The sequence below is a fragment of the Coturnix japonica genome, chromosome Z (genome assembly GCF_001577835.2).
Source record: "Coturnix japonica isolate 7356 chromosome Z, Coturnix japonica 2.1, whole genome shotgun sequence".
In the NCBI taxonomy this organism is placed as follows: Eukaryota; Metazoa; Chordata; class Aves; order Galliformes; family Phasianidae; genus Coturnix; species Coturnix japonica.
The window spans coordinates 10,134,513-10,145,584 of record NC_029547.1 but is presented as its reverse complement, the minus strand read 5'-3'; the positions used below and the strand labels follow the sequence as shown (position 1 = coordinate 10,145,584).

General features: G+C 40.0%; 1 protein-coding gene across 3 annotated transcripts in view; it reads left to right on the top strand.

Annotated features, from left to right (window-relative positions):
- Window positions 1–2,094: 2,094 nt before the first annotated feature.
- RANBP3L (RAN binding protein 3 like) overlaps window positions 2,095–11,072 on the top strand; it is a 33,892-nt gene continuing 24,914 nt past the window's right edge. For all 3 annotated transcript variants that reach the window (XM_015848520.1, XM_015848519.1, XM_015848518.1), the window contains exon 1: window positions 2,095–2,538. In XM_015848520.1, coding sequence (XP_015704006.1) covers window positions 2,322–2,538 — 217 coding nt within the window. In that variant the 5' untranslated portion in view covers window positions 2,095–2,321. The remainder of the gene's footprint in view (window positions 2,539–11,072) is intronic.

Genomic DNA, 11,072 nt, shown 5'->3' with positions numbered 1-11,072 from the left:
CATCCCCTGTTATCATTGCACCTGTCCCAGTACTGTGAATGCTTCACTCTTCTTCCTTACTCTGCTTCTGCTACATCCCTTGGCAGGAAGGACTCAGGCCCTTAACATTTTATATTTTTTTTCCCCCTGAATGTTTAATTTTACTAATACAAATAAGACTTCTATAAACAAAGCACTCCTCTACTACAGTGGACTTGGACAGCGACTGAAACAAAATGCGCTTATAAGGCAAGGTCAAATCAAATATTACTGAATAAAGAAGAAAAACTACAGAGTGAGGAGAAATTGATTACAACTCTTCACACTGTGGGAAACACCCAAGCATAATTCATGTTAAGCCAATGGAAACAATTTCTAAATTAAACTCGTGAAGTGGAAATTAGGAGATGTGTGTGAAATTTGTGTATTGAATTGATTCAGTTTTTCAGATATGAATATAAAAATGTAGCTATAAGCAAGAGAACCAGTAAGGATCATACATGAGAAAAACATCTCATCCACTAGGGAAGCCCAGTCTTCAAAGTTCAGACATGATCTGCCTGTTGGTCCATGTTTTCCAAACAGTCAGGCTTATTAGGGCTTCAGCCAATCTCATGTTTAGTAGAAAAAAATTACATCTAATTTCACACACCTCTAAACTCAAATTGCCATTTTACTTGGCCACATTTGGTGTCAAAATATATTCGTTTAATACAGTATTTTAAGTGAGTTTCACAGTAATACGTTGTCATGGCAAAGACTGATTACACATAGATCAGAACAGAATCCCAAATGATCTTAGACTGTTGATGAGTTGGAAAGGGGTCAACAAAACAGCAGCACTGAACATGAGTTATTTAATTCAGTCAGTCTAAGTGGAGATGGTGGTGCTGATAGGTCTTCCATTCTACTAAGTGAATAGTCATTAAAATAGTAAAATTGTAAATATTATGACTAATGACTATTTAGCAGACAAATAAATCCTTCATAAATACATGGAATTCAAAATTAATTATTGATTATCTCAAAAATGCAACTATTCATTATCACAAGCAGTGTGATAATAGCATCGTTCAATCTGCATCATGATAGAAAAACAAATGTCAGGGAGTGTGTTGGAGAGAATAAAAAATAATTCAGAAAACATCAGGTATGGCTCATGCATTGTGGCCTTTTTTGTTTGCAGTGCTGGCTATCCAGAAAAGAGTTCTCTGGAATTAGAGTCTAAAGAGTTGTAGAAAAACAGGGGTAGTTCTCAGTGAAGTGAAAATTGAAAAGTTCAGACTGGTTTGTTTCAGATGTGATAAAACTGAAATAATGAAGCACGTTTGAGAAGCTAGAATAGGACTGTCTCACACAACAGTAATAAGGGGATGTTCAACTTAAACTGAAAACTAGCAAAATAAAACACGACCTCAGGGCGGCTGCAGCTCCCCACAGGGAGCGGAGGGCAGCGCTGAGCTCTGCTCTGTGTGACAGCGACAGGGCCCGAGGGAACAGCATGGAGCTGTGCCGGGGGAGGGCTGGGGGCTCAGGAAAGGCTCTGCACCAGAGAGTGGTGGGCATGGAATGGACTGCACAGGGCAGTGGGCACAGCCCTGAGCTGCCAGAGCTCACAGAATACTGGGACACTGGTCTCAGATGTTGGGTTTGGATTATGAATGGTGCTGTGTGGAGCTGAGACTTGGGTCAGTGACTTCATGGGTCCCACCCAGCTCGGGATGTTCTATGATTCTATCAGGAGAGGTAAGGTGGCACAGTACAAGATTCATGCCGGCACCAACTGAGGTTGTGGTGAGGACTAATGATGAAGAGCTGCCTGCTTTCGGACTTGTGGGAATTTTGCATATTCTTCTGTGAAACATCGGATAGGGCTGTGCTGAGAATCAAGCCTAGAAGCACAGTTCTGATAAACTGTAAGTAAATTCCTACCTTAGATTATAGGCAGTGTAGCACTAGGCGTGCTGCCTAGCAAGCTGCGAGCCCCGACCCCATCCCCTCCGGGCCACGCCTGAACGAGCCACGCGCCGCAGACTCCGTCCTCCTCCCCGCCCTCCGGCCCGATTATGTTAATAACCGTGCATTACATGACCCCTCCCAAAGGCCCACCCCCTCTACGAGCTGCCTCGAGCTGTCAGTGCCGCACCAGCCGCCCGCACTGCCCGCCCGGTGCCTCCCGGAGGGCGGCTGTGAGCGGCCTCGGCTGCTTGGTGCTTGGGGCAGCATCGCATAGGGAGGAGTTACTGAGGCCAAATTCAAAGTCACAGTTGAGGCTTATAGATATGTAAACACATATATGTGATTACACGTGTATTTATAAAGGGGATTTTGAGGCCGTCAAAATGAGAAACCAAGAAATTTCGGCTTGCGTCAGGAATGTTTCTTACACAAATGTGCAGCTCTGTGCAGGCTGTGATGCTGCAGATGGATCCCAGTGCTTTGGGAAGATTAAACGTGATCTCACCGAAGACAGAGACCCCCAGGCTGTGCCCCCAGCCACAGGCCTGAAGGCACAGACCATGCACAGCACACTAAATCCAACGGAGGAGCACTGTACAGGTATGTCTTGTTGGCTAATATTGGTGTGTTTGCTGTGTGCCCACAGCAAGGGGATTGCTGGGGAACAGGGCAGCAATAACACAACGTGCCTATGTCCGATGGCCATGGGATTGCTCAGGTGAAGCAGAGCTTGGCTGGCAGTAGTTTCTTTATTTCAAGTTCATAGTGTGACAGAAATCTTCAAGTTATATATAATTTGGGTAAAAGATGCAATGTGACTGGATTTCTACCTCTGGAGCACCCCAAAGTGGTTCCTCTGTGTTTCTAGTAGTGTCACTTCAACTCTCTGCAGCTTTCCAAAGTGCTAGGCCTGACAGCAGGGAGAACAGCACTTATGTCCTGACCCCTGCACTGAGACACTGTGCCCTGAGAGCTGTGGTCCAGCCTGGCTCCTCTGGGAGCTGCGTGGACATGGGGATGAACAGCAAAATCCTGTGTCATCTGGATAGTGAGGAGGACTGAGAATCAAAAGTGATTCAAATGGAGCTGTAATAATAACATTTGTGAAGATGATGCTTTTAGAAACAAGTACCAGCATTTAGCATATTTTCAGGGGATGCTACCAATCATTTTTAATGAATGAACCAAAGTCAGCAGGAGGAAGTAGTGTGTACCTTCCAGGTCTCAACGTGGTGCTGTAACTAATTTACTTCACTGTGCTTGGGATAATTAACTGGTTAACTGTCCCTTCTATTTTGTGCTTAGATCTGAGAACACATTCTCCCATTTATTTATATGCCCAAAATGAAGAAATGTGTCTCAGCTGTACTCTGTGCAATTCAATTTCTGCAACAACTTCTATGTTACTTCATAGGGATTTGTGAAAATTAATATTGGTATAGTGAATTCTAAGTGATAAAGCACTATTTGGCCATAGATTTTGTTACCATTGCAGTTACTATTTTAGAGGCTTCTATAATTTATTAAAAATACTGAGCACCAGGCAGTTGGAAATGTTTAACAAACAATTTTTAGATACTTACCTTGGCACAGTTCTGGTATTGCAGCACTGCAAGAAGTAAGTTGCAGTGATAAGGCTCCCAAAAATATTTTCTCCACTCAGATGTTTGAAATGAAGCCAACTGGGTTTTCATTTTTTCATAGAAATTATGTTAAAAATTGTCGGGGGAGGCTATTTTTAATTCGTGTGTTGGACTTGTTTAAATGCCTGTTTATGTTTTGCCTGTGCAGAAATGAATAGGGGCAAAACATGCTGTATTTATAAAAGCTTTTGCAGGCTGTCAGCAGAGTTTCTGAGGCACAAGTGAAGTATTTTATTTTTCTAATCTCACATTGTATGCTGAAAAGCCATACTGAAGCTAGGAGTCATAAGCAGAATTGTTTGTGTGAAAGAATCCTTTCCTCACTAATCAGAAGATTGTACTTAGATTCTTCAACATTTGGAGGGGTGACTGAATAGAGGCAGAAAAAGCCTTCAAATATTAAGGCCCAATTCTGTACAACTTTGCCTAGATGAAGAATTCTCGCTGCCATAACTGCTCTCACTGACACTGACATTGTTTGGGTGGATTATGAACAATTAGTATGACAATGAATGTCCAAGAGTCTGAGTAGTACAGTAGAGTTGTCCTCACACTTCCCTCCCAGAAGTTTTATTGTGTCAGTTAGATGAACTTTCTCTCTCTGAGAACAAGAAGAACAGAAAGCACTTCTTTGGCAATGTACTTGCTGCTGATCCAAACAGGAATGTGTGAGATTGTTTATCTGTTCCCAAGCTGTTTGTACAGGAGTTTATCTGAGCCCAAGATAAGCACCATACATGCACTTCATATTTAAAACAGGGTGTATGAGCTGCATGCAGGGCTGTGTTCAGTGATCTCCTCATTTACCACTGAAAGGCAGTCATGTCTGTAGCATTCACAGAGAGACAAATGTCTGTCATACACAAAAAAATAAATCTAATTCTGAAACATATGCTTTCAAAAAGCAGAAGTGTTTGTCTAGAATTTCTTCTCCATGCATTTGAAGTACTTTATTTCAGTAACGCTGAAGCTATTTCTTCCAATAAGGCACTTTGTTATGGTTTTGGACCAGACACTGGGAATATTTTCTACTGAAATTTTTGCAAAATGAGAATTTCATAGTTTCATAGTTTCGTGCGGGTTGGAAGGGACCTTAGAGATCATCGAGTCCAGCCCCCGGGATTCGAGCCTCTGTGTAGCAGAGCGGCACTTCTACCACTTGCGCCACAGGGGGGATGAGAACTTGTTGCAAAGTTGTTGATTTATTGTCCTTCTTCAGTAGAAGAGTATTCTGAAAGAAAAAAATTCAGTTAGCTTACAGGTTGGAAGTGTTACAAAGATCTTAAACACGAAAACTTGTTGCCTGCACAGTAATAAAGGGTTAAATATATATTACATGTCAGTGGGACAAGGTCTCTTCTATGTCTGCATTTGAAAAACTCTTCTGATTAGTACTGGAGATTTGACTGGATTAGACTTCTTTGATTTATAACCTTATTTTATTTTCTAAACTTGTTTTTAGGAGTTCCGGATTTAAAATGACACAAAGAACACAACAATCAGCACATAGGTATAATTCTTTTATTCAGAGGTGCAGAGCAGCCATCCATGTGCATTCCATGGGAGCTCTCAACTGCTCAGCAGTTACACAGACATGACATTCAGAGTCAGCAAAGGAAATTTTTAGAAGCAGTTTCTGTACATGTTAAGGTAGATGAATTTTCTTAAGCTGGTGCCTGTAGCACTGTTTTAGGACATCTCTGTTTTGCCTCATGTCATCTTCCTTGCTTGAGTTCTGGCTTGTTATATAGTGAGGTCACTGAGGACCAGAGGATTTGGCTGCCAGCCTTGTTGTGTTCTCACTTGGCTGTGAAGTGATTCTGTTTTATCTTGCAAAGTGCAGGGAGTATTTATAAAACATAAACCACAGTTTTGTAGCAGCTTTGGCAAATCCTGCTCTTAGTCAGAATATTTTACTATTTTTACTTTTTACGTCCTCTTAGATGAAAACAGTCCATATCTGCAAATACAGACAGACGCGTGCTTCTATCAAAAGTAGATTAATAACAGTAAATATACTTAAGCATGAGTTTGAGCGTGGAAAGCAAAGACTATTTTCTTAATTTACTGTATATTTTCTCTATATGTATTTATTTTCTGCTTGACATTGCAGTTTTATTGTCTAAAGTATAAGTAGCTTTCTGTGCTTTTAGAGCTTATTATCATATCAGCATACAGTGTACATTTGGTGCTCTGTGAAGTAGTATGGTAATGCCAGTGGGCACAGTAAAATATTTCCTTTTTCTTGAATGAAACTATGCTAATTTCTGAATCCATGTCTTCTACTTATAAGCTAGATCACTGTTAGATATCTTTTTTCCTCTTCATTTCACTACAAAATACCAGGAAAAATATTTTGGTTTTATTTCAAGTAATTGCTGTGAACCGTCTTATGTTTGTGAATAGCACAGGCCTTGGTGTTTTTTTTCTTAGTATTTTGGTAATGTGAAATTACATTTGGCAATAAAAAACTCAAAAAACATTAAACCTCTGAACACCTTCCCTAATTTCACGTTCCTGCTTAGTTAAGATGTAGTGAAACAAGCAAAATAGCAACGTTGGGTACAAGATACATAGAAGAGTATGCTGATTCTGCTTAACTTCATACCGTTTGTGTTCTTACTATAAAGCCAACAATCTACGATATAGCTTTAAAATGAAGTTGGATTTCCACTTTTAAATTTGCAAATTACAGTAGTAGAAAATAGCACTAATGATATTAATGATGTGGTGTATTAGAGTGGAGAGAATTGTGAACAGTAATGCTGTAGCCTTATCTCGCAGCATGACAATATGCCCATCCGTTCACACATGTGAATATAGTGGTTTTTGGGTGCTGCAGAATACTTAGTAAGTTGTGAACAAAAGCTGGACAAAGTTAAAGATTTTGTCCATCAAGTACTGGAAATGACATTACTCAGGGATAATTTGAGAAAATTATCTTGATTAAGAATTTCTATCCTTATTTATTTATTTATTTGTTTATTTATTTTAACTGGATAAAGTAGATTTATAGTCTCTGTCTTAGAATGAAAGTTTTCCCATGAAGTCCAAATGGAATTGTTACGAAACTTGAGAGGTACCTGTTGTTATTTCCACTTAAAGTACAAGGAGAAAATAGAATTTTTTTAGGAGTTATTTTTTATCATCAGTGTTACACCTTTGTTGTGAGTTATGAACGACTTTGGATTTGATGAATTCAGTTCTGTAGCCAAGCTAACTCAGAATACCTGCAGGATAGAAAAGATAGATATAAGAACTCTCTACTCAGAGTACAAATGTGTTTTCATCCTCTTGAAGATGTTTGTTTTTCACTTTGCTCTGGGAGGAATAAAGCTACAGCACTGACAGTTACCTTGGACATAGGAATTCATGATTTTCTTTCCCTGAATATTGGGAAGGGTTGTGTTTGGATCCTCTCCACGGTGTCTTTAGGTCTCAGAGGCCACAGATTGTTTTTCTCTTCTCTGTGCAAGATGAAACAACAATTATAATAATGCTAAAATTGCTAAAGCTGCCACTGTCCTGCTTTTTGTGAGTGTGAAGTTTCTACAGCTTTATGAGGACAAAAGTGAAAGCAATAGAAGTGAGAAGTGTCACATTTAAACATTCACAGTAAAGGCAGAATGACTCCTCCACACGAATAATGCTGGCTCATGGTATGCACACAGAGTTGGTGAAAGCATTTTTAATGCTATTTCTGGCATGTCATACTGATTAGTGCTTCCTAGACTTAGACAGCAGCCAATACTCTTCTTTCCAAAAATGCATACTTGTATTTTCTTGCAAACTCAACTTTAGGAATGCAGTCTTTATCGGAATTTATGGACTAGTGTGTCTTACAAATCACCTGCATGTACTGTGCTAAGGCACAGCACTGAGCAGAGACATGGGGCAGGGACTACAGCACTGGGTGCAGGGCAGGCACCAGCCCTCAGAGCTGAATGCCTTTTGTGTAGGTGATCAGGTCAGAGTACATTTTCTTCTGCTTCTGTTTGGCACAAGCTGCAGGAACCAGGAGGCCACGCAGGTAAGATCTTAAACATGGGAACTGGGCACTTCTTATGTATCTTACGGGATACGGAATATGTATCGGGAGATACATATAAGATACGGGAGTGTTTTTATCTTCAAATGCAGAAAGCATTAGGCCAAGACCTTTCTAATTCAGCTACTGTAGGGAAACTGCAGAGAAGAAAAGAGCCCAGTGTGCAGTGATTATTCATAGGCAGGCCGACAGGTCTTGTGTCTGGACTCTTGGCTGCGGCTGGTGGCTTATTCCAGTCCCAGCAGCCAGAGACAGCCCATTTGGCAGTTTTTGCTGGTAACTTTTCCAGCAACCTCTTTAATCCAGAAGTACCAAGCCACTGAAACTGGAGAAACCCAGTGTTAACCAGGCAGTAGCCAGCCTCTGTCTGACTGCATCCTGTTGGTGAGGAGGAGGAGGGGTGGCTTCAGCTCACCTCTTTTTCCCTCCCCGTGCCTGCCTGCATGGAGCCTTGGTTCTGCTGGCTCTTCCAAAGGTTGGCCAGGCCCTGCCTTGCTGGGTGTCCCCAACCACTGCCAGAAGAGGAGGCTGCACAAGAACTTCTCCTTCCCCCAGCACTGCTGCCAGCCCTGGCAGCAGAAGCCTTAATGCAGAAAACCAAGAAAAAGAACACACAAATTTGCTTACTTGTGTTAAAATTAGCATGGTGACATGCAACTCCTTGGTGCTGTTATGGCAACTGCTATGACACCTTGCTGCTGCTGTTTTTATGGATCCACAGGTAATTCTGCATTGACTCCTCACTGTAGATCAGCTGCCGGTATTTTGTGTTTAGCTAACTGGGAAGATTAAAATGCAATGGGAAAACGATGTAAAGGTTATACATACAGCTAATATACATGTAAAACAGATGGCCTGATTGAGGATCTAACTGGTGAACGATGTGGAATGTTTTTCTGTAATTACAAACAGATTTTCTTTGTTTAGGTAGATCAGTACCCTAAATATGGTAACTGTGCTAGCATCAGGAACCTCTTGTTAAATATACTCAATAAAGCTTTCACTTTGTCCCCCAAAAAGTTGATGGGAAACATCTTTTATTCTTACTGCAGTGTCAGATTATGCGTATTTTTGTTTTGGAGATACCATTATATTCAAGCTATGAATTTTTCTGTTGGTAATGAAGCAGTTGTGAATTTTTCTACAGTAACATCTATGTTTTAAACTGTTACTGGAATGTTCATATTGTTTAAATTGCAGTGAACTTCCCCAGTTCCTGCAAAGAGACTTTTAGTTCCTGCAATGATTAACTGAGACAGAAAGTCACTTTTTATTTCATAGCAGTTCACTCTTTGCTAATTCCACACTTTGGAGTAGCAAATGTGCTTTTAAAAATATTACAGACTTTGAGAGGACTATGAAGAATATGAAAGTTCTGTAGTTATACTTGATTATTTGTGTTTTTCTTTCATTCAAACAGAGTACAAGTTCTTTCCTTGTGTGTGTGGTTTTTTTTCTTATTCTTTTTTTCCTTCCCGTTGAAATACTATTGTTTATGTGAGCCACTCCCCTCTAGTGAATAGAAGTGGAATTGCTCCATCTCACGTCATGCCATGGACCACAAGCTGCAAGTGAATTATGGAAATTTTCGTTAACTTCCAGTGACAGAGAATTATCATCTTGGGATCTGAACAATGCGATTTTTTTTCCTGCTTTCTCTATTAATGACAACTCGAATCACAAAGCATACCTCATTTGCTAAATCCAGTCATTTGCACAAACATAATTGCAAAATTAACTTCAGTAACAGCAAAAAGTATTAGCTGTTGCTGTTGTACCTACAGTGAGAAGTAACACAGTTACAAACTGAAGAATAGTTTGAAGACCAGGATGGAAATTATGAAAGAAATGGACAGGGGTTTCAACAAACAATCCCATTGAACCACAGCATTCAATGTATGCTGAGTCATCTTAGTATCAGCATTATGAACTGGACAAAAAATGATGTATCTTAAAGTTAAGAAAACAGTCAGATAGTGAGTGTATGTATTTTTCAAACCTTCTAGTGCATTGCCATTTTAGTTCAGTCACTGCATACTTACTGTGATCTGAGTATGGTCTCCTTTCTGCTATGTTACTCATTTTTCATACTGATTGCTAAATATAGTTTCTTTATATGAACATATAGTAAATTAAGAGAGCATTATGCTTAGGTGCATGCAGAAGAATTTGATGTCTCAACATACCAGATTTTGTGCTTGAGAAGTACATGTGTTTCCTTTCTTCAATTTGATAAACGGATAGAATTTCCTCACTGGGAAACTGTTCCAGTGTCTCAGCAGTCTCACAGTAAAGAATCTCTTCCTAATATCTGCTCTAAAACTACCCACTTCCAGTTTAAAGCCTTTTCCCCTCATCCTGTTGTAATCTGCCCTTATAAAAAGTCCCTCCCCAGCTCACCTGTAGGCCCCCTCAAGTACTGGAAAGCCACTCTAAGATCCGCTTGGAGCCTTCTCTTCTCCAGGCTGAGGAGCCACAGCTCCTTGATGAGACTTAAGCTGTGTTTCTTGTGCTGTCTCAGTTAATTGAATTTGCATCTGGTATTGGAGTCCAGAGAAGAACAACTAAAGTGATGTTTTGATCATATGCCTTCAAAGGAAGAGTGAAAGAATTTTTAGTTTAGGAGAGAATAAAAGTGAATTGAGACTTTAAAGACACTTATGAGTGCTTTGAAGAAAGGAACATGTTTCCCAGTCCACTGAGAATATGCTTAAATGCATAACTTGACATTAGAGAAAATTTCTGATGACAGTTCTGACATGAATCATTTTCCATGTCCAATTTGTATAACTGAACATTGACTGAGAAGGTTGTAAAGTCTCCTTTATGACAGTTTCAGGAACATATTGGATATTAGGCATTCAATTGTCAGGAATGACACAGGTGTAGCTGATGCATTAGAGAAACTGGATGTGTCTCCTGAGGACCATTTCTGCCCTGTGATTTCAGAAAAGATACTCTGATCTCATAAGTAACAAATTTGAGAAAGCAATTTGGAAGAGAGGAAAGATTCTTGCTAAGGGAACAAGGAAAGACATGCAGCACATGTAGGAGTAAGTGAATGTTACTCTGAACAGGAGCAGAAGCTCTCAGGCTCTTTGTACACAGTTCCAGTATTAAAATAATGGAAGAGATGGTCCAAATTTACAACCATCAAAAATAAAGGGAGCGTGCTTTTTAACTTCATAGGGGCATAAGCACAAACTTTGCACAGGACACGAGGGGAAGAGAACATGTAATTTCCAAAATTACTACTCGGTGAAATCTAAAACCCAGTACGTCATTACTTTCATGTAGATCCTGAAAACTTACGTGGTATCCAGGTGGAAATGCTGTGAGTTTTAAGTTTGCTTACACCACATAATCAAACATGTAGTTGGTAAAGGCTAAGGGTGATTCTTTCTTCTTAACTGAAAGAAGTATAAAACTACCAAAGCTAAATC